Source organism: Salminus brasiliensis, chromosome 2, assembly GCF_030463535.1.
Source record: "Salminus brasiliensis chromosome 2, fSalBra1.hap2, whole genome shotgun sequence".
Classification (NCBI taxonomy): domain Eukaryota; kingdom Metazoa; phylum Chordata; class Actinopteri; order Characiformes; family Bryconidae; genus Salminus; species Salminus brasiliensis.
In genome coordinates this window covers 2,181,144-2,198,879 of record NC_132879.1, presented here as the reverse complement: position 1 = coordinate 2,198,879, position 17,736 = coordinate 2,181,144, and the positions used below count along the sequence as shown (strand labels likewise).

Below are 17,736 nucleotides of genomic sequence, written 5' to 3'. Positions count from 1 at the left end.
CAGTTAGTGGGAATCCAATGTAGGTGTTTCTAATAAAGTGGCCAGTTAGTAGGAACCCAATGTAGGTGTTTCTAATAAAGTGGCCAGTTAGTGGGAATCCAATGTTGGTGTTTCTAATAAAGTGGCCAGTTAGTAGGAACCCAATGCAGATGTTTCTAATAAAGTGGCCAGTTAGTGGGAATCCAATGTTGGTGTTTCTAATAAAGTGGCCAGTTAGTGGAAATCCAATGTTGGTGTTTCTAATAAAGTGGCCAGTTAGTAGGAACCCAATGCAGATGTTTCTAATAAAGTGGCCAGTTAGTGAGAATCCAATGTAGGTGTTTCTAATAAAGTGGCCAGTTAGTGGGAATCTAATTTTGGTGTTTCTAATAAAGTGGCCAGTTAGTGGGAATCCAATGTAGGTGTTTCTAATAAAGTGGCCAGTTAGTAGGAACCCAATTTAGAGGTATTACGTTCCTTAGATGTCTGGTTCCATTCACCACCATTGTGAACAGTTCTGAGTGGGTAATTTTCTCAAGCATGGAGCGTTTCACACCAAACCCACTAAACTCTCTTTACATCTGACCTGTTTAACTATAAAGAGCATTAAAAAAATCTACTGGACTTCCCCTTTAAAATTTACAGGTCCAGAAAGTAAGAATCCGCCCCAGGACTTCAGACCAACCGCCTGGGCAGCTTAAAATATCAAATCCTGGGCGGATTATTTACTTTCTGAATTTTTCTGAAGTTCGTCTGGACTGAAATGAAGCCGAAGCCTCAACTATTTAACATTTTTACGTTCAAAACCACTAAAACAGTCATTTACACAAAGTTACACAGAACAGCACTCAGTGATGAAACACAGATCTGTACACGGACAGCGCCAACGGACCTCCAGCATTTCTACACCCCAGGCATGAGCTGATGGGAATAGTGAACCTGTAGAAGACTCAGCACACACTCAATCAACTCAATGATACACACCCTGGCCACTTTATCAGAAACACCTCTATTGTAGCTCCACCTCGCTGATGCACACCAAACATAATATCTCAGCAGCCCTGTGATGATAAACAGGGTGTAGCACTTACATCTATACAGTGTAGCTATGCGTAGAAGGTGTAGCTGTTTCTAATAAAGTGGCCAATGAGTGGAAGTAAAAGGTAGGTGTTTCTAATGAAGCGGCCAGTTAGTGGAAACCCCAAGATTGGTGTTTCTGATAAAGTGGCCAGTTAGTATGAACCCAGTGTAGGTGTTTCTAATAAAGTGGCCAGTTAATAGGAACCCAATGTAGGTGTTTATAATAAAGTCATCAGTAAGTGTTAACATCAAGATAGGTGTTTCTGATAAAGCGGCCAGTAAGTGGGAACCCTAAGAATGGTTTCCAGTAAAGTGGCTGACCAGTGAGTGGAAGCTCAAGTTAGCTGTTTCTAATAAAGTGGCCAGTTAGTATGAACCCAATGTAGGTGTTTCTAATAAAGTGGCCAATGAATGAAAACCTCAAGTTTGGTGTTTCTGATAAAGTGGCCAGTTAGTGAGAACCCAATGTAGGTGTTTCTAATAAAGTGGCCAGTTAGTAGGAACCCAATTTAGGTGTTTCTAATAAAGTGGCCAGTTAGTGAGAACCCAATGTAGGTGTTTCTAATAAAGTGGCCAGTTAGTGAGAACCCAATGTAGATGTTTCTAATAAAGTGGCCAGTTAGTGAGAACCCAATGTAGGTGTTTCTAATAAAGTGGCCAGTTAGTGAGAACCCAATGTAGGTGTTTCTAATAAAGTGGCCAGTTAGTGAGAACCCAATGTAGGTGTTTCTAATAAAGTGGCCAATGAATGAAAACCTCAAGATTGGTGTTTCTAATAAAGTGGCCAGTTAGTGAGAACTCAATGTAGGTGTTTCTAATAAAGTGGCCAGTTAGTGAGAACCCAATGTAGGTGTTTCAAATAAAGTGGCCAATGAATGAAAACCTCAAGTTTGGTGTTTCTGATAAAGTGGCCAGCAAGTGGAAGTAAAAGGTAGGTGTTAATGATGAAGTGACCAGTGAGTAGAAACCCTAAGATTGGTGTTTCTAATAAAGTGGCCAGTACAAAAGGTTGTTTCAATATCTGTGTATTATTATATAATTTAATACCCTAATGGGCACATTCGGTTAGTGTTTTATTAATAATAATAATAATAATAATAATAATAATAATAGGCAGTTTATAAGATTTGTCTTGAACACTTGTATGAAATCGGAAACAGAAAGTGCAGCGCTGTCAGAAGAGCACTGAAGAAAAAACACATAAAATATGATCTCATCCAGATGAATCTACAGTAGGAATTCTTCCCAAATATTTTGTTCCATCAGTTTCTTTCTCTCTCTACATCTGGGCCACAGCTGGGTTAGTGTACTTTGGCCGGTCAACAGTTTTCACGGTTAATTCCTCTCATGGCACTTTTTCTGCATTAAGTAAGAAAATCCCGTTTCTACTGTAAAAGAGATCAAATCCAATCAGCCAAGCAGTTCATATTTACAGACATGAGCTTGGTTAGGAGGCTGTGGTGCTGATCAGGAGGTGTAGAGAGTACAGTAGTGTGTGGTGTGCTGATGGATTTGTGACGCGTGCTGTACTGTGATATGGTATTAGTGAACACACGTGTTCTGCTGATTAACTGATGTCTGATGCTCAATAAACTGAAAAGTTGAAGGCAGCCCAGTAACCGACTCTCTGTGTTAAACACCCATTTATTTCACATTATACTGTTCAAAAGTTTGGAATCAATGCTTTCATTACTTTAAAACCAAATACAAAATGACCGAATCTGTTAATCCAGCATGAATCTCTGATAACAGCAATATATAGTATTAATCTCTAATAGAATTAATATCCAGAATGAAGCTCTAATAACATTCATTAGGCGTTTTAATAACTTATTGTTCAATTAATACAGTATTTTTGGGAAGTGTTTATAATAATATTTTTATGTCTATATTGTTCAATATATATATATATATATATAAACACTGATTATAAAGTAAGTAAGTAATCACTAATGAACTAACCCAATGTAGGTGTTTTTAATAAAGTGGCCAGTTAACAGGAAACCAATGTAGGTGTTTTTAATAAAGTGGCCAGTTAGTATGAACCCAGTGTAGGTGTTTCTAATAAAGTGGCCAGTTAATAGGAACCCAATGTAGGTGTTTCTAATAAAGTCATCAGTAAGTGTCAACCTTAAGATTGGTGTTTCTGATAAAGCGGCCAATAAGTGGGATCCCTAAGACTGGTTTCCAGTAAAGTGGCTGGGAGTGGCCAGTGAGTGGAAGCTCAAGGTAGCTGTTTCTAATAAAGTGGCCAGCAAGTGGAAGTAAAAGGTAGGTGTTTCTAATGAAGTGGCCAGTTAGTGGGAAACCAATGTAGGTGTTTCTATTAAAGTGGCCAATTAGTGGAAACCCCAAGATTGGTGTTTCTGATAAAGTGGCCAGTTAGTATGAACCTAGTCTAGTTGTTTCTAATAAAGTGGCCAGCAAGTGGAAGTAAAAGGTAGGTGTTTCTAATAAAGTGGCCAGCAAGTGGAAGTAAAAGGTAGGTGTTTTTAATGAAGTGGCCAGAGAGTGGGAAACCATAAATATCATTAATATCCAGTATGAAGCTCTAATAGCATTAATATCCAGTATGAAGCTCTAATAGCATTAATATCCAGTATTAGTCTTTAATAATTGTAACATCCAGAATGAAGCTCAGAATGTTATTAGGCGTTTTAATAACTTATTGTTTAATTGAATTAATACAGCATTTTGGGGCAGTATTTGTAATAATATTTTTATGTCTATGTTATTCTATATATATATATATATATATATATATATATATATATATATATATATATATATATATATATATATATATATAATTGATACAGATTCCATAACTTTTGAACAGTTCTCCATAGCAACGTGTTAATGACGGCTAATTCTGTCTCTTATTGAACACCTCGTCTGTCTCACTTCAGTCTCTGTAATGAATCAATTCTGAAGTGTTCAGTAAACAAAGCAACGCTGATTATAAAGCAGTAGATCTGGGTGTTACATTCGTCTACTAATGAACTTAATATGCATTCAAATTAAATAATAATCATTAATAAATAATAAAAACATTTAAACTTGGCCCATGCTACGAATCTCTCCAGTCACAACTCTGCTGCACTCTACTGATGTTTTCTCCCACCCTGAAGGCCGCAGCTGAAGGCCGGATAAATGCTGATTATGGAGACTCTGGTGCAGCCCGGTCCGGCCTACCAAAAGCAGATTTCTTCTCAAACTTGCATGTGTTTCATCTGCGAGGCTTAATCCTGGATCAGCAGTACACCTGGATCCGGCATTCGGAGTCCCTCAGCTGCGTCTGTACGCGGGTAGTATCTCATACTTTCGTATTCAGTGGCCAGTCTGTCATGAAGCTGGGGCTTAAAATCACATGCTGTGGTTTGTTAGGTCGTGAGTGAGCTTAAACTTCAAAGTGAGCTGTGTGTGTGTGTGTGTGAGAGTGTGTGTGAGAGTGTGTGTCCTGGATCACAGTCATCTGGTCAGCGTACCTCATGCATTTAACAGTTCTGTACAGGAGCACCCAGGCCACAGTGCTGGACGCTTGTGGAGCAATAATGAGGTCCACATTGGAGGAGCGGTGTTGAAGTGGTGGTTTGGTGGAACGTGGTGGAAATGTACAGTTTCCCCTCCAACCCCAAATGTAGCCGGTCAGCTGAGTCATGTGTGGAGTCGGAAGCTTGCTTCTTTGGGTTTACACTGGGGCTAAGAGGCTGATCTAGCTAGCAATCAGGGCCGGGTGGGAACAGGGCTTATGTCATAAGGCTTTTTGGCTGGCATCCCAACAACCAAGCCAACTGGACAGTAGGGTTCAAAGAACTAGAGGTGTTTACAAACCAATCAAAAGACTGGCGGTCCAAGTAGGTCACCTTGGTTGACTAGTTTGGTGAAGCTGGTCATACTAGTGGACCTGCCTGGTCATAAGCAAGCTGCTCAGGCTGGTTGAGTAGCTTGTAGAAGATGGTCAAGCTGGTCATACTAGTGGACCCGCCTGGTCATAATCAACTAGCTTGGAGAGGGTGGGCAAGCTGGTCATACTAGTGGACCTGCCTAGTCATAAGCAACTAGCTTGTAGAAGATGGTCAAGCTGGCCATACTAGTGGACACGTCTGGTCATTAGCAAGCTGCTCAGGCTGGTTGACTAGCTTGTAGAAGATGGTCAAGCTGGTCATACTAGTGGACCCGCCTGGTCATAAGCAACTAACTTGGAGAGGGTGGTCAAGCTGGTCATACTAGTGGACCCGCCTGGTCATAAGCAACTAGCTTGTAGAAGATGGTCAATCCGGTCATACTAGTGGACCCGCCTGGTCATAATCAACTAGCTTGGAGAGGGTGGGCAAGCTGGTCATACTAGAGGACCTGCCTAGTCATAAGCAACTAGCTTGTAGAAGATGGTCAAGCTGGCCATACTAGTGGACACGTCTGGTCATTAGCAAGCTGCTCAGGCTGGTTGACTAGTTTGTAGAAGACAGTTAAGCTGGCCATACTAGTGGACCTGCCTGGTCATAAGCAACTAGCTTGGAGAGGTTGGGCAAGCTGGTCATACTAGTGGACCTGCCTGGTCAAGCTTGGTCATTACTTGAACATTAGCTACTTTAGCCTCGTAGCTTCAGTGCAAATCCAATGAAGGAGGCATGTGGTCTGTGGTAAAGGTGGGAAACTGTGTACAGTAGATTCTGTCAAGTCAAACTACCCCCTTCCTAATGCTCCTCCTCGTCTCCTCAGCGCTCCTTCCTTTTCCTCTCCTCTCCTTTTCACATCCTCAGTTCTCCTCCCCATCCATGTCTCTAGTTCTTTCCAAAACGTCTCCCCATCTCCTTCAGTCCATCCCTCTCTTGCTGAGGTCAGTGGTTCCGGCGGTTGCGGCTCTTGTTGTGGTCCAGCAGTGGTTTGAGTTTGGCCAGGTCCCCCCTCAGTGGCCCCTGGAAGCTCTGGAGCTGTTTGCGCTCTTTGCAGTACTGCTGCATGGCCAGCGTCTCCGCAGGACTGAAGGCCGAGGCCAGGGCTTTGGGGCTCAGGCCCCAGCCCCAGACTGACCGCTGCTTATCGCTGAGCGCGCTGACCACGGCCTCGGCCAGCACGCGCAGGCGGATCTTGGCCAGAGTGCGCTTGAAGCCGTTCTCCGTAGCCAGGCAGTAGTACAGACCCTGATCGGACGACTGCACCGAACGGATCAGCAGGCCGTGGTCAGTGGCCACCACCCGGTCACTGAGTTTCACCTGCAAACACAACACACACACACAGACAGAGGGATTAAACACTAAACATACTTTTATACACACTTTTATACACGTTTATACACTATACAGTGTGTCCAAATGTTTGTGGACACCCCTTTTAATGAATTGAGCCAGATGTGGGCTGTAGAGAGGTATAAATCCCCCCAGTATTGAGCTGTGGAGCAGTGGAAGAACTTTGTTTTCTGGAATGATGGATGGTGGTGGAGCTCCATCCAGTACTTTTGAATAAGATGGGTTTGGGAGTTGGGGATGATGAGGTGGGGTGGTGATCATCATCCCCACCCAACATCCTGACCTCACTAACGCTCTTATTGCTGAACGCAATCACATCCTCACCAAAATCTAGTGCAAGGCCTTTCTCCCTGGACAGTAGAAACAGTTCCTCCAACAAAAGCAGGATCAACTATTTCTTGACTTGACTTGACTATTTGAAATATCCTTAATTTCAGGGAAAAGAAACAATGAACGGGCAGGTGTCCCAATACTTTTGTCCAAATATTATATTCATCAAACTGCTAAAACCCACAGCAAATTGCTCCTATATGCACACATTCCTCTCTTCCCTCCTCTGTCAGCACACAGGAAGCACGAACCCGAGTCTTTGTGGTGGTAAACGTGGCTCTCCTGGGACGCCTGCCTCCTTTGGTAAAGCAGAACAGCTGAGAGCGTTTCAGCTAAAGCGGCCGCCCGTGACTGAGACGAAGGAGGGGTCTGAAAACAGCACGAAGGCTCTGAGCTCAGACGAGATGAGACGTGACAGAAACCGACAAGCTTCAGCATCCCTGAGCACGGCGGAGAGCTTCAGAGCGCTGATCTACAGGGAGCTCGCCGTATTCAGGTCAGACGCAGCTCCGCGCCCTGCCAAAACAAACCCAACCGCCTGTTTGGTGTCAGACACCTGTTTCCGATCTCCTGCTGTCCGTTTCGGAAGCTTTCCCTCCTCCCTGCAGAGCATCTGGCCTGATGTTTCTTTGTTTGAATGGACATTTCAGGGAAAACTGGGTTGATGTAGTGCAGAATGTGAGCTGTTTATCCATCATAGCTAAATAAGGCTGGACTGAAGGTCTGAAGATCAGGAAATATCATAATTTAATTAGAATAATATTCAATAAACTGCATTCAGGAAAATGAAACCATGGGAAAATGGAATTTGTGACTTACAGTTTGAATCAGTAAGAGTTTATAATTGGGTCGGGTTGGTTAGGAGGGGAATGGAATTGGGTTGGATTATGTTGGGCTGGGCTGGACTGAACTGGATTGGGTCATATTGGGTTGCACTGGTAATGACTGGACTTGACTGAATTGCGTTGGCCTGGACTGGACTAGATTAAACTGTCGACAGGGTTGGATTGGGCTGGGCTGGATTGGACTGGACTGGAATGTGTTAGACTGGGTTGGATTATGTTGGGCTGGACTGGACTGAACTGGCTTGGGTTGTACTGGTATTGATTGGACTCAACTGAACTGGGTTGGGCGGGACTGGACTTGACTGGATTGAACTGGGTTGGACTGGGTTGGATCATGTTGGGCTGGACTGGGCTGAACTGGATTGAACTGAAGTCAACTGGGTTGGTTTGGGTTGGGCTGGACTGGACTGGACTGTGTTAGACTAGGTTGGATTATGTTGGGTTGCTTTCGTACTGACTGGACTTGACTGAATTGGGTTGGGCTGGGCTGGACTGGATTGAACTGAAGTCAACTGGGTTGGATTGGGCTGGACTGAACTGGACTGGACTGTGTTAGACTAGGTTGGACTGGGTTGGATTATGTTGGGCTGGACTGGACTGAACTGGATTGGGTCGTTTTGGGTTGCGTTGGTATTGATTGGACCAGACTGAATTGGGTTGGGCTGGGCTGGACTGTACTGGATTGAACTGAAGTCAACTGAGTTGGAATGGTCTGGGCTGGAGTGGACTGGACTGAAATTTGTTAGTCTAAGTTGGACTGGGTTGGATTATGTTGGGCTGGACTGGACTGGACTGAACTGGATTGGGTCATATTGGGTTGCATTGGTATTGACTGGACTTGACTGAATTGGGTTGGGCTGGAATTGACAGGACTGGATTGTCAACTAGGCTGGATTGGGCTGGGCTGGACTGGCCTGTGTTGGACAGGGTTGGATTATGTTGGGCTGGACTGGGCTGAACTAGATTTGGTCATATTGGGTTACATTGATATTGACTGGACTCAACTGAATTGGGTTTGGCTGGGCTGGACTGGACTGGCCTGTGTTGGATTATGTTGGGCTGGATTGGGCTGAACTGGATTGGGTTTTATTGGGCTTTCGTACTGACTGGTCTCGACTGAATCGGGTTGGGCTGGACTGGATTGAACTGAAGTCAACTGGGCTGGAGTGGACTGGACTGGACTGGACTGTGTTAGACTAGGTTGGACTGGGTTGGATTATGTTGGGCCGGACTGGGCTGAACTGGATTGGGTTGCATTGGGTTGCATTGGTATTGACCGGACTCGACTGAACTGGGTTGGACTGGACTGAACTGGACTGGTTTGGATTGACTGGGATTTTGTTGTAATGGATTGGTTTAAATTGGACAGGACAAGAAGGGACAGGATGGAATGGGGCGGAACGGGACTGGATTGGCTTGGACTGGGCTGGGATGGGTTGATTCAAATCGACCCAAATAGAATCAAACTGAATCAAATCATGGTAAACTTTTTCTGATTCACTGAATCATTTTCTAAGACTCAATCATATTGCAGTGATGTCAGAGACTGGAACTGCTATAAGGAGTCTGCATTATGGAGGACAGTGAGTGTCAGTCTCATTGTGTGTGTGTAGTGTGTGTGTGAGTGTGTGAGAGTGTGTGAGAGTGTGTATATAAACCTCTTTCCTGCGGTCATTGTCTCTCTGGATTAACCAGCGTACGGAAGCCTGAGGGGACTTCGGAAGGCATTCCAGGAAGGTGGTGTTATTCCTGATGCCGTACTGGGACATCTCCACTGCATTCCTGTAGGCTGATACAATACAGCAGACATTCAGTAATACAGTAACACACACACACACACACACACACACACCCACGCACATCTGGCCTTACTGAAACTTGCCAGCTCACACACTGAGGAAACAGCTGCTCATTGTCCTGATAGCCAGTCAGAGGTCAAAGTTCATTCAGTGCGCTGTGCTCGGGTCTAAACCATAAGACGTGAACAGGGGTTTGGTGGGTTTGGTGTGAAACGCTCTACGTTCTAGATAACCTTACCCAGTCAGAACTGTTCTCAGTGGTGGTGAATGGAAGCACATTTCCATTGAAGGCCTTTAGCAGACGCTCTTCTCTGGATGGACTAGGATCCAAAGATCCCTCCAAGCTTAGACTCTACTTAACACAGAAGTCAGTATGGAGACCACTTTACTCTAAACACTATACACTCTGCCTAAGAGAAGGGTCTTCAATCTTGGTTGGACACCCAGGGGAAGTTCGTTCCACCACTTCGGTGCAGGACAGTAAAAAGTCTGGACGCTCGTCTTCCGTGGATCTTAAAGGATGGCGGGTCGAGCCGAGCCGTACTTGAAGCTGGAAGGGCTCTTGGTGCAGATCGGCTTTTGACCGTCGCCATCAAGTACGGAGGGGCTGGTCAAGTCTTGGCTTTGTAAGCCAGAGTCAGGGGTTTGTATCCGATGTGATAAGTGTAAAGTTTGGTGGAGGGGAGATCATGGTGTGGGAGTTGGGTTCAGCCGCTTAGTTCCAGTGAAAGGAATTCTTAATGCTTCAGCAGACCAAGAGATTCTGGTCAATTTCATGCTCCCAACTTTGCGGGAACAGTTTGGTGGGCGGCCCCTTCCTGTTCCAGCATGACTGAGCACCAGTGCACAGGGTAGGAAGGTCCATAAAGACATGGAGGGGCAAGTTTAGTGTAGAAGAACTTGACCGGCCAGCACAGAGTGCTGACCTTAACCCTTAAACCTTTGGGATGAATTAGGGCGGAGACTGCGAGCCAGGCCTTCTCGTCCAACATCAGTGTCTGACCTCACAAATGTGCATCTGGAAGAATGGTCAGAAATTCCCCATAAACACTGAACTCCTAAACCCTGTGGAAAGCCTTTCCAGAAGAGTTGAAGCTGTTAGAGTTGCAAAGGGAAGCCGGATGTCATATTAAACCCTGTGGGGGTCACTCAAGTTCATATGCATGTGAAGGCAGGCGAGCGAATACTTTTGGCAATATAGTGTATATTTAATTATTATTTAACTATTTTTCATAAGGAAGTGATAAAAAATATTACATTTAAAAAATGAAAACAAATGATGCTTATTCTAATAAAATTAAGCAAAATGTGTGTTTTGGGGTTTATTCACTGTAGGGACCCTAATATTATTGGGACGAGGCCGATCTGTAGGATGTGATCACTTCCCAGCACCTGTGAGGACTGGCGGGTGATGTGAGTGTGTTCTGGCGTGAGCGGGAGTGGGAGTGGGAGCGGGAACGGGAGTGGGAGCCGAAGCGGGAGTGGGAGGAGCTCGGCTCTGTTCAGCTGGGAGAGTTTCAGTGAGTAATGAACCCTGTCAGGATCTGCAGCAGCGCCATCCAAACAGAACATCAGTCTAAACCACACCAGAACCAATTAGTTACATCAGCAGATGCTCCGGTCCCTGAACACCGTTTACACACACACACACACACACACACACACACACACACACACACACACACAAAGAGACAGGAGGGAACGGGGGGTGGAGGGAATGGGGAAAAGGGATGAGTGCTTGAGATGGTGCAAGACAGAGAGATAGAGACCAAGGAGGAAGAAGAAATTAGTGAGAAAAATAAAGGAGAGAGAGGGGGGGGGGGCAGAGAGGAGGAACAGAGAGGGGGGACGAGAAATGGAGAGAGAGAAAACAAAGAAGAGAAATAAACAAAGAAAGGAAAGAGTGAGAGAGAGAAGCTGGTGGAGAGATGTAGGAGAAACAGAGAGAGAAAAGAAAGGGGGATAGAATAGAGAGAGAGAGAGAGAGAGAGAGAGAGAGAGAGAGAGAGAGAGAATCGTACCTTTCAGATTGAACCCCCGGCACTGTGTGAGTGGATTTCCGTGCATGATGTCCTGCCTTCTGCTTCTCCTGAAACCACAACACCCAACATCATCACCACCATCACCATCATCACCACCATCACCACCTTCACCAACACCACAATCACCATTATCACCACCAACACCACCATCACCACCGTCACTACCATCACCACCGTCACCACCATCACCACCGTCACTACCAACACCACCATCACCATCATCACCACTGTCACCACAATCACCACTGTCACCACCAAAACCCCATGACCAGCATCACCACCAAAACCACCATAACCATCATCACCACTGTCACCACTGTCACCACCATCCCCACCATCTCCATAGTCTCCATAGAGTTTCATTGTTATCAGTGGACTGAAAGCTGAAGATCTGTAGAAGACCCAAGTTAAACATGACCCTGAGCACCTCTGTAGCTGATGGCAGGAGTTAGTGCTGAGAGCTGGAGACTGCGAACCAGCAAAACCAGCAAAATGGTCATGTGATCATGTCTTTTCTCTATCATGTGAATCGGGCAGTAGAAGAACTGTGTTCTCTGGAATGATGGAGGATGATGCTCCAGCCAGTACTTTTAGGATGAGTTAGGGAGTTGGGGATGATGAGGTAGGGTGGTGATTTCAGAAGAAACAATGAATAGGCAGGTGTCCCAATACTTTTGTCTGCACAGTGTATAAAAGTGTGTACCTCTTTCCGGTAGGGTAGAAGCGGGAGCAGCTGAGTCCGTCCCAGGCACAGTATGGATCCCGCGCTAAACAGCAGTCCGCACACGCCGAGCCGTAGGCATTGCAGCGATGCAAAGACACCTGGGATACGCTGTACTCCGAGCTGACGTACAGCTGTTGCTGTAAAACAAAGGAGTTGAACCAGCTCACTCGTCTCACACACGACTCTTTAACTGAGACCAGACAATGACCCTAACCACATCTATCTATCTTTTAGATAGGATGAGTTGGGGAGTTGGGGATGATGAGGTGTGATGGTGATCATCATCCAACATCCTGACCTCAATAACGCTCATGTGGCTGAATGCAATCAAATTCTCACAGAAATACTCTAGTAGAAAGTCTTCTTCTCTGGATAGTAGAGACAGTTACTCCAACAAAAGCAGGATCAACTCTTGGTTTCAGAAGCAACAATGAATGAACAGGTGTCCAATTACTTTTGTCCATAGAGCGTAATAAGGGGAAAACAGCAGATACATACAATCAAAAACAGTCCATTTTTTCTGCCCCCCAGTGGATTATCAGGGAACTGAACGCACCAGAAAAATACATACAGATTTTAAAGTTTAAATACATTTAAATTTAAATTAAAGGCCATTTAAAAAAAAAAAAGATTATAAGGAGTTTCATATTGTGTGCTCTACATTTTTTGTGTACTGTGAATACATTTTGAAAATATCAAATATGACACAAAAAAGCAGTTAAAACAATAAAAAAACAATTAATTAAAAGTGTTTTTTTATAATTAGTCAAAACATGAAATAAACACTTTTTATTAACTAAGATCTTCTGGCAATTAACTGAGGCTTTAACTGTAGGTTCAGGCTTTAAAGGGCTAAGCGAAGGGCTAAGCTAACTTGTTAGCTACATTAGCCTCGTAGCGAAAGAGGCAAACCCTCAGACACCAAGCATGACTTGGCTGAACGACTCCATGTTGGACCGTGTAGATTTTCAGCTGAACTGCCAACTTTAATACCACACAGCTCCAACATGCAGAGCAACACCAGACCACACTTCCAGAAGCTCTCAGGCAGAATGGAACCACTAATTACAGCTCTTTACCTTCTTAGAGGAAATTCTAAGGTTGGTTATGGGAGCCTGGTTCTGCAAACGGAAAAAGAGAAGAACGTCAGACATCAGACCTCGTTACTCAGAGCCACAGATATTTACACTGTCCTCTCGTTCACCAGAACCCACTCAGGGACCCCACTCAAAGACCCCACTCAGAGACCCCACTCAGAGACCCCATTAATCTAAAAAACATTTATAGAATATTTCAAATTATTCAGTAAAAACTACAAATAACTAAATATAAACTTTAAAGTAATACATGTTTATGGCAAATTCAGTATCCAGTATGAATTATTCTGCATCCAGTATGAATTATTCAGTATCTACTGTGAATTATTTAGTATCCACTATGAATCATTAAGTACCTACTATTAATTATTTAGTACCTACTATGAATTATTAAGTATCCACTATGAATTTTTAAGTACCTACTATAAATTATTCTGTATCCACTATGAATTATTAAGTACACACTGTGAATTATTAAGTACACACTGTGAATTATTAAGTATCCACTATGAATTATTAAGTACCTACTGTGAATTATTCTGTATCCACTATGAATTATTCAGTATCCACTATGAATAATTAAGTACCTACTATGAATTATTAAGTATCCACTATGAATTTTTTAAAGTACCTACTATAAATTATTCTGTATCCACTATGAATTATTAAGTACATACTGTGAATTATTAAGTATCCACTATGAATCATTAAGTACCTTCTATGAATTATTAAGTACCTACTATGAATTATTAAGTATCCACTATGAATTTTTTAAGTACCTACTATAAATTATTCTGTATCCACTATGAATTATTAAGTACATACTGTGAATTATTAAGTATCCACTATGAATTATTAAGTACCTACTATGAATTATTAAGTACCTACTGTGAATTATTTAGTATCCACTATGAATTATTAAGTACCTACTGTGAATTATTTAGTATCCACTATGAATTATTAAGTACCTACTATGCATTATTAAGTACCTACTATAAATTATTCTGTATCCATTATGAATTATTCAGTGACTACTGTGAATTATTTAGTATCAACTATGAATTATTCAGTATCTATTATCAATTGTTTTGTATCCACTATGAATTCATGTATCTGCTATGCATTATTAAGTACCTACTATTAATTGTTTAGTACCCTCTAGTACCCTATTCTGTATCCTCTATGTATTATCTATTATAAATTATTCAGTATTCATTATGATTTATTCAGTAGCTACTATGTAATTTTCAGGATCCACTATGAATTGTCAGTATCTGTCATGGATCATTCAGTATCTCCATGTTTTAATATTAACATCAGTTTAACTTAATATTAGTTTTGATATTGCTCTCTGGCTGCAGTTCAGACCTTAAACACTTCCAGCTCCTCCAGAATCAGGTCTTCCCCCAGCGAGCGGTTTGTGGGCAGCACCACCACCTTCTGCACCGTGCCTTTATCTGGAGGGGAAACAGAGAGACGGGGAAAATCAGAGCCAGAGGAGAGTAAACTCAGCCAGACAGCCACAATAAAGAGCACCATCCAGCCTCAGACACATAAAACCCCGGGCTGAGGCTTCACTGATGAGCTGCTTCACCATCGGCTGCTCTCACTGGGCTAATGAGGGACTGTCCAGGAGATTTACAGACCAGCCATAACATTAAAACCACCTGTCTAATATTGTGTCTCCAAAACATCAGGCAGGTCTTGTGGGGTGTTCCTGGTACGCAGTGGTCAGCACCTGCCACTACCTACCAAAACTGCTCCAAGGAAGGACAAGCGGTGAGCCAGTGGTCACGGGCACCAAAGGCTCACTGGTGCTTATGGGGGCCCAACACACAACTTGCAGGACTTTAAGGATCTGCTGCTAACGCTAGTCTTGGTGCCAGATACCACAGCAGGACGCCTTCATGTGGGTATACACAGTGAGAGTGTGTGTCCTCTGTGGCAGTGCGTGTCCTCTGTGGCAGCTTGTGTCCTCTGTGGCAGTGTGTTCTCTGTGGCAGTTTGTTTCCTCTGTGACAGTGTGTGTCCTCTGTGGCAGTGTGTGTCCTCTGTGGCAGCTTGTGTCCTCTGTGACAGTGTGTGTCCTCTGTGGCAGTTTGTTTCCTCTGTGGCAGCGTGTGTCCTCTGTGGCAGCTTGTGTCCTCTGTGGCAGTGCGTGTCCTCTGTGGCAGTTTGTTTCCTCTGTGGCAGCGTGTGTCCTCTGTGGCAGCTTGTGTCCTCTGTGGCAGTGCGTGTCCTCTGTGGCAGTTTGTTTCCTCTGTGACAGTGTGTGTCCTCTGTGGCAGTTTGTTTCCTCTGTGACAGTGTGTGTTCTCTCTGGCAGTGTGTGTCCTCTCTAGCAGTGTGTAACCGCTGTGGCAGTGTGCGTCCCCTGTGGCAGTTTGTGTCCTCTGTGGCAGTGCGTGTCCTCTGTAGCAGTGTGTGTGTCCTTTGGGGTAGTGTGTGTCCTTTGTGGCAGTGTATCCTTTGTAGTAGTGTGTGTTCTCTCTGGCACTCTGTAGCGTCTGTGGCAGTGTGTGTCCAATGTGGCAGTGTGTGTCCAATGTGGCAGTGTGTGTCCTCTGTAGCAGTGTGTGTCCTTTGTGGTAGTGTGTGTCCTCTGTAGCAGTGTGTGTTCTCTCTGGCACTGTGTGTCCTCTGTGGCAGTGTGTGTCCTCTGTGGCAGTGTGTGTGTCCTTTGGGGTAGTGTGTGTCCTTTGTAGCAGTGTATCCTTTGTAGTAGTGTGTGTTCTCTCTGGCACTGTGTAGCGTCTGTGGCAGTGTATGTCCTCTGTGGCAGTGTGTGTCCTTTGTAGTAGTGTGTATTCTCTTGGGCAGTGTGTGTCCAATGTTGCAGTGTGTGTCTTCTCTGGCAGTGTGTGTCCAATGTTGCAGTGTGTGTCTTCTCTGGCAGTGTGTGTCCTTTGTGGAAGTGTGTGTCCGCTGTGGCAGTGTGTCTGGATGTAGCAGTGTGTGTCCGGCTATAGCAGTGTGTGTCCTTTGTAGTAGTGTGTGTTCTCTTGGGCAGTGTGTGTCCAATGTTGCAGTGTGTGTCTTCTCTGGCAGTGTGTGTCCTCTGTGGAAGTGTGTGTCCGCTGTGGCAGTGTGTCCGGCTGTAGCAGTGTATGTTCTCTGTGGCAGTGTGTGTCCACTGTGGCAGTGTGTCCGGCTGTAGAAGTGTGTGTCCGGCTGTAGCAGTGTGTGTTCTCTGTGGCAGTGTGTGTCCTCTGTGGCAGTGTGTACTCTGTGACAGTGTGTCCGGCTGTAGCAGTGTGTGTCCGGCTGTAGCAGTGTGTGTTCTCTGTGGCAGTGTGTGTCCTCTGTGGCAGTGTGTGTCCTCTGTGACAGTGTGTCTGGCTGTAGCAGTGTGTGTCCTCTGTGGCAGTGTGTGTCCTCTGTGACAGTGTGTCTGGCTGTAGCAGTGTGTGTCCGGCTGTAGCAGTGTGTGTCCTCTGTGACAGTGTGTGTCCTCTGTGACAGTGTGTCCGGCTGTAGCAGTGTGTGTCCTCTGTGACAGTGTGTCCGGCTGTAGCAGTGTGTGTCCTCTGTGGCAGTGTGTGTCCTCTGTGACAGTGTGTCCGGCTGTAGCAGTGTGTGTTCTCTGTAGCAGTGTGTGTCCTCTGTGGCAGTGTGTGTCCTCTGTGACAGTGTGTCCGGCTGTAGCAGTGTGTGTTCTCTGTAGCAGTGGGTGTCCTCTGTGGTGGGTCGAGGCGAGGACAGTCTGGTTCAATTCGTATTTTTTGTTCAACAAGGTGAGACGGAGCCGAGTCTGGAGGGAGCTCTGGAAATCCCCGACTCCGTTCCTCCGTCTGAGGCAGAGAGGTGGACGGCGATTCTGGCTGCTGGTCAGGAATTCAGCTGGAAAGAGCGAGGCTGAGGAACACAAACAGCTAGGAGCATCGTTCCTCTCCCCAAATCCACCACTCACCTCCTCACCTCACACACACACTTACACACACACACACACACACACACACACAGACAGGCTGTACTCACTAACATTGTTTATTAGACAAGTCCACTAATACTAATCCACTAGTGGGTGCTGTGGGCTATAGTGAGTGAGCTGAGGTCTCTCTCTCTCTCTCTCTCTCTTTCCCTCTTTTCTTTTACCATGTCTCTCGCTCTCTTTATTTCCCTCCCTCTCTTTTTCTATCGCACTCTTTCTCTCTTTCTCTCTTTCCCTCTCTCACATGCTCTACCTCCTCTCTCTACCTCCTCTCTCTACCTCCTCTCTCTACCTCCTCTCTCTACCTCCTCTCTCTCTCCCCCACCCTCTCTCTCTGTCTCTCTGCCTCTTTCTCTCTCCTTCCTTCTCTGCCTCTCACTCTTTCTTGCTCTCTTTCTCTCTCTCTCCCTCTTACTCCCTCTCTCTCTCTCTCTCTCTCTCTCTCTCCCTCTCTCTCTCTCTTTCTCTCTCCCTCTTTCTCTTTCTCTCCCTTCCTCTCTCTCTCCCTCTGTCTCTCTGTCTCTCTCTCTCCCTCCCTCCCTCTCTCTCTCTCACTCTCTCTCACTCTCCCTCTATCTCTCTGTCTCTCTCTCTCTCTCTCTCTCTCTCTCTCTCTCTCTCTCTCTCTCTCTCTCTCACTCTCTCTCTCTCTCACTCTTC

General features: G+C 44.9%; 1 protein-coding gene across 1 annotated transcript in view; it reads right to left on the bottom strand.

Annotated features, from left to right (window-relative positions):
* Positions 1-3,846: 3,846 nt before the first annotated feature.
* The window catches only part of sema3c (sema domain, immunoglobulin domain (Ig), short basic domain, secreted, (semaphorin) 3C), a 19,084-nt gene continuing 5,194 nt past the window's right edge, over positions 3,847-17,736 (bottom strand). Inside the window, exons 4-9 of the mRNA XM_072674067.1 lie at positions 14,514-14,602; positions 13,128-13,169; positions 12,028-12,185; positions 11,304-11,371; positions 9,142-9,272; positions 3,847-6,275 (exon numbers count right to left, since the gene is read on the bottom strand). Of these exons, the coding sequence (XP_072530168.1) occupies positions 5,901-6,275; positions 9,142-9,272; positions 11,304-11,371; positions 12,028-12,185; positions 13,128-13,169; positions 14,514-14,602 (863 nt within the window). The 3' untranslated portion in view covers positions 3,847-5,900. The remainder of the gene's footprint in view (positions 6,276-9,141; positions 9,273-11,303; positions 11,372-12,027; positions 12,186-13,127; positions 13,170-14,513; positions 14,603-17,736) is intronic.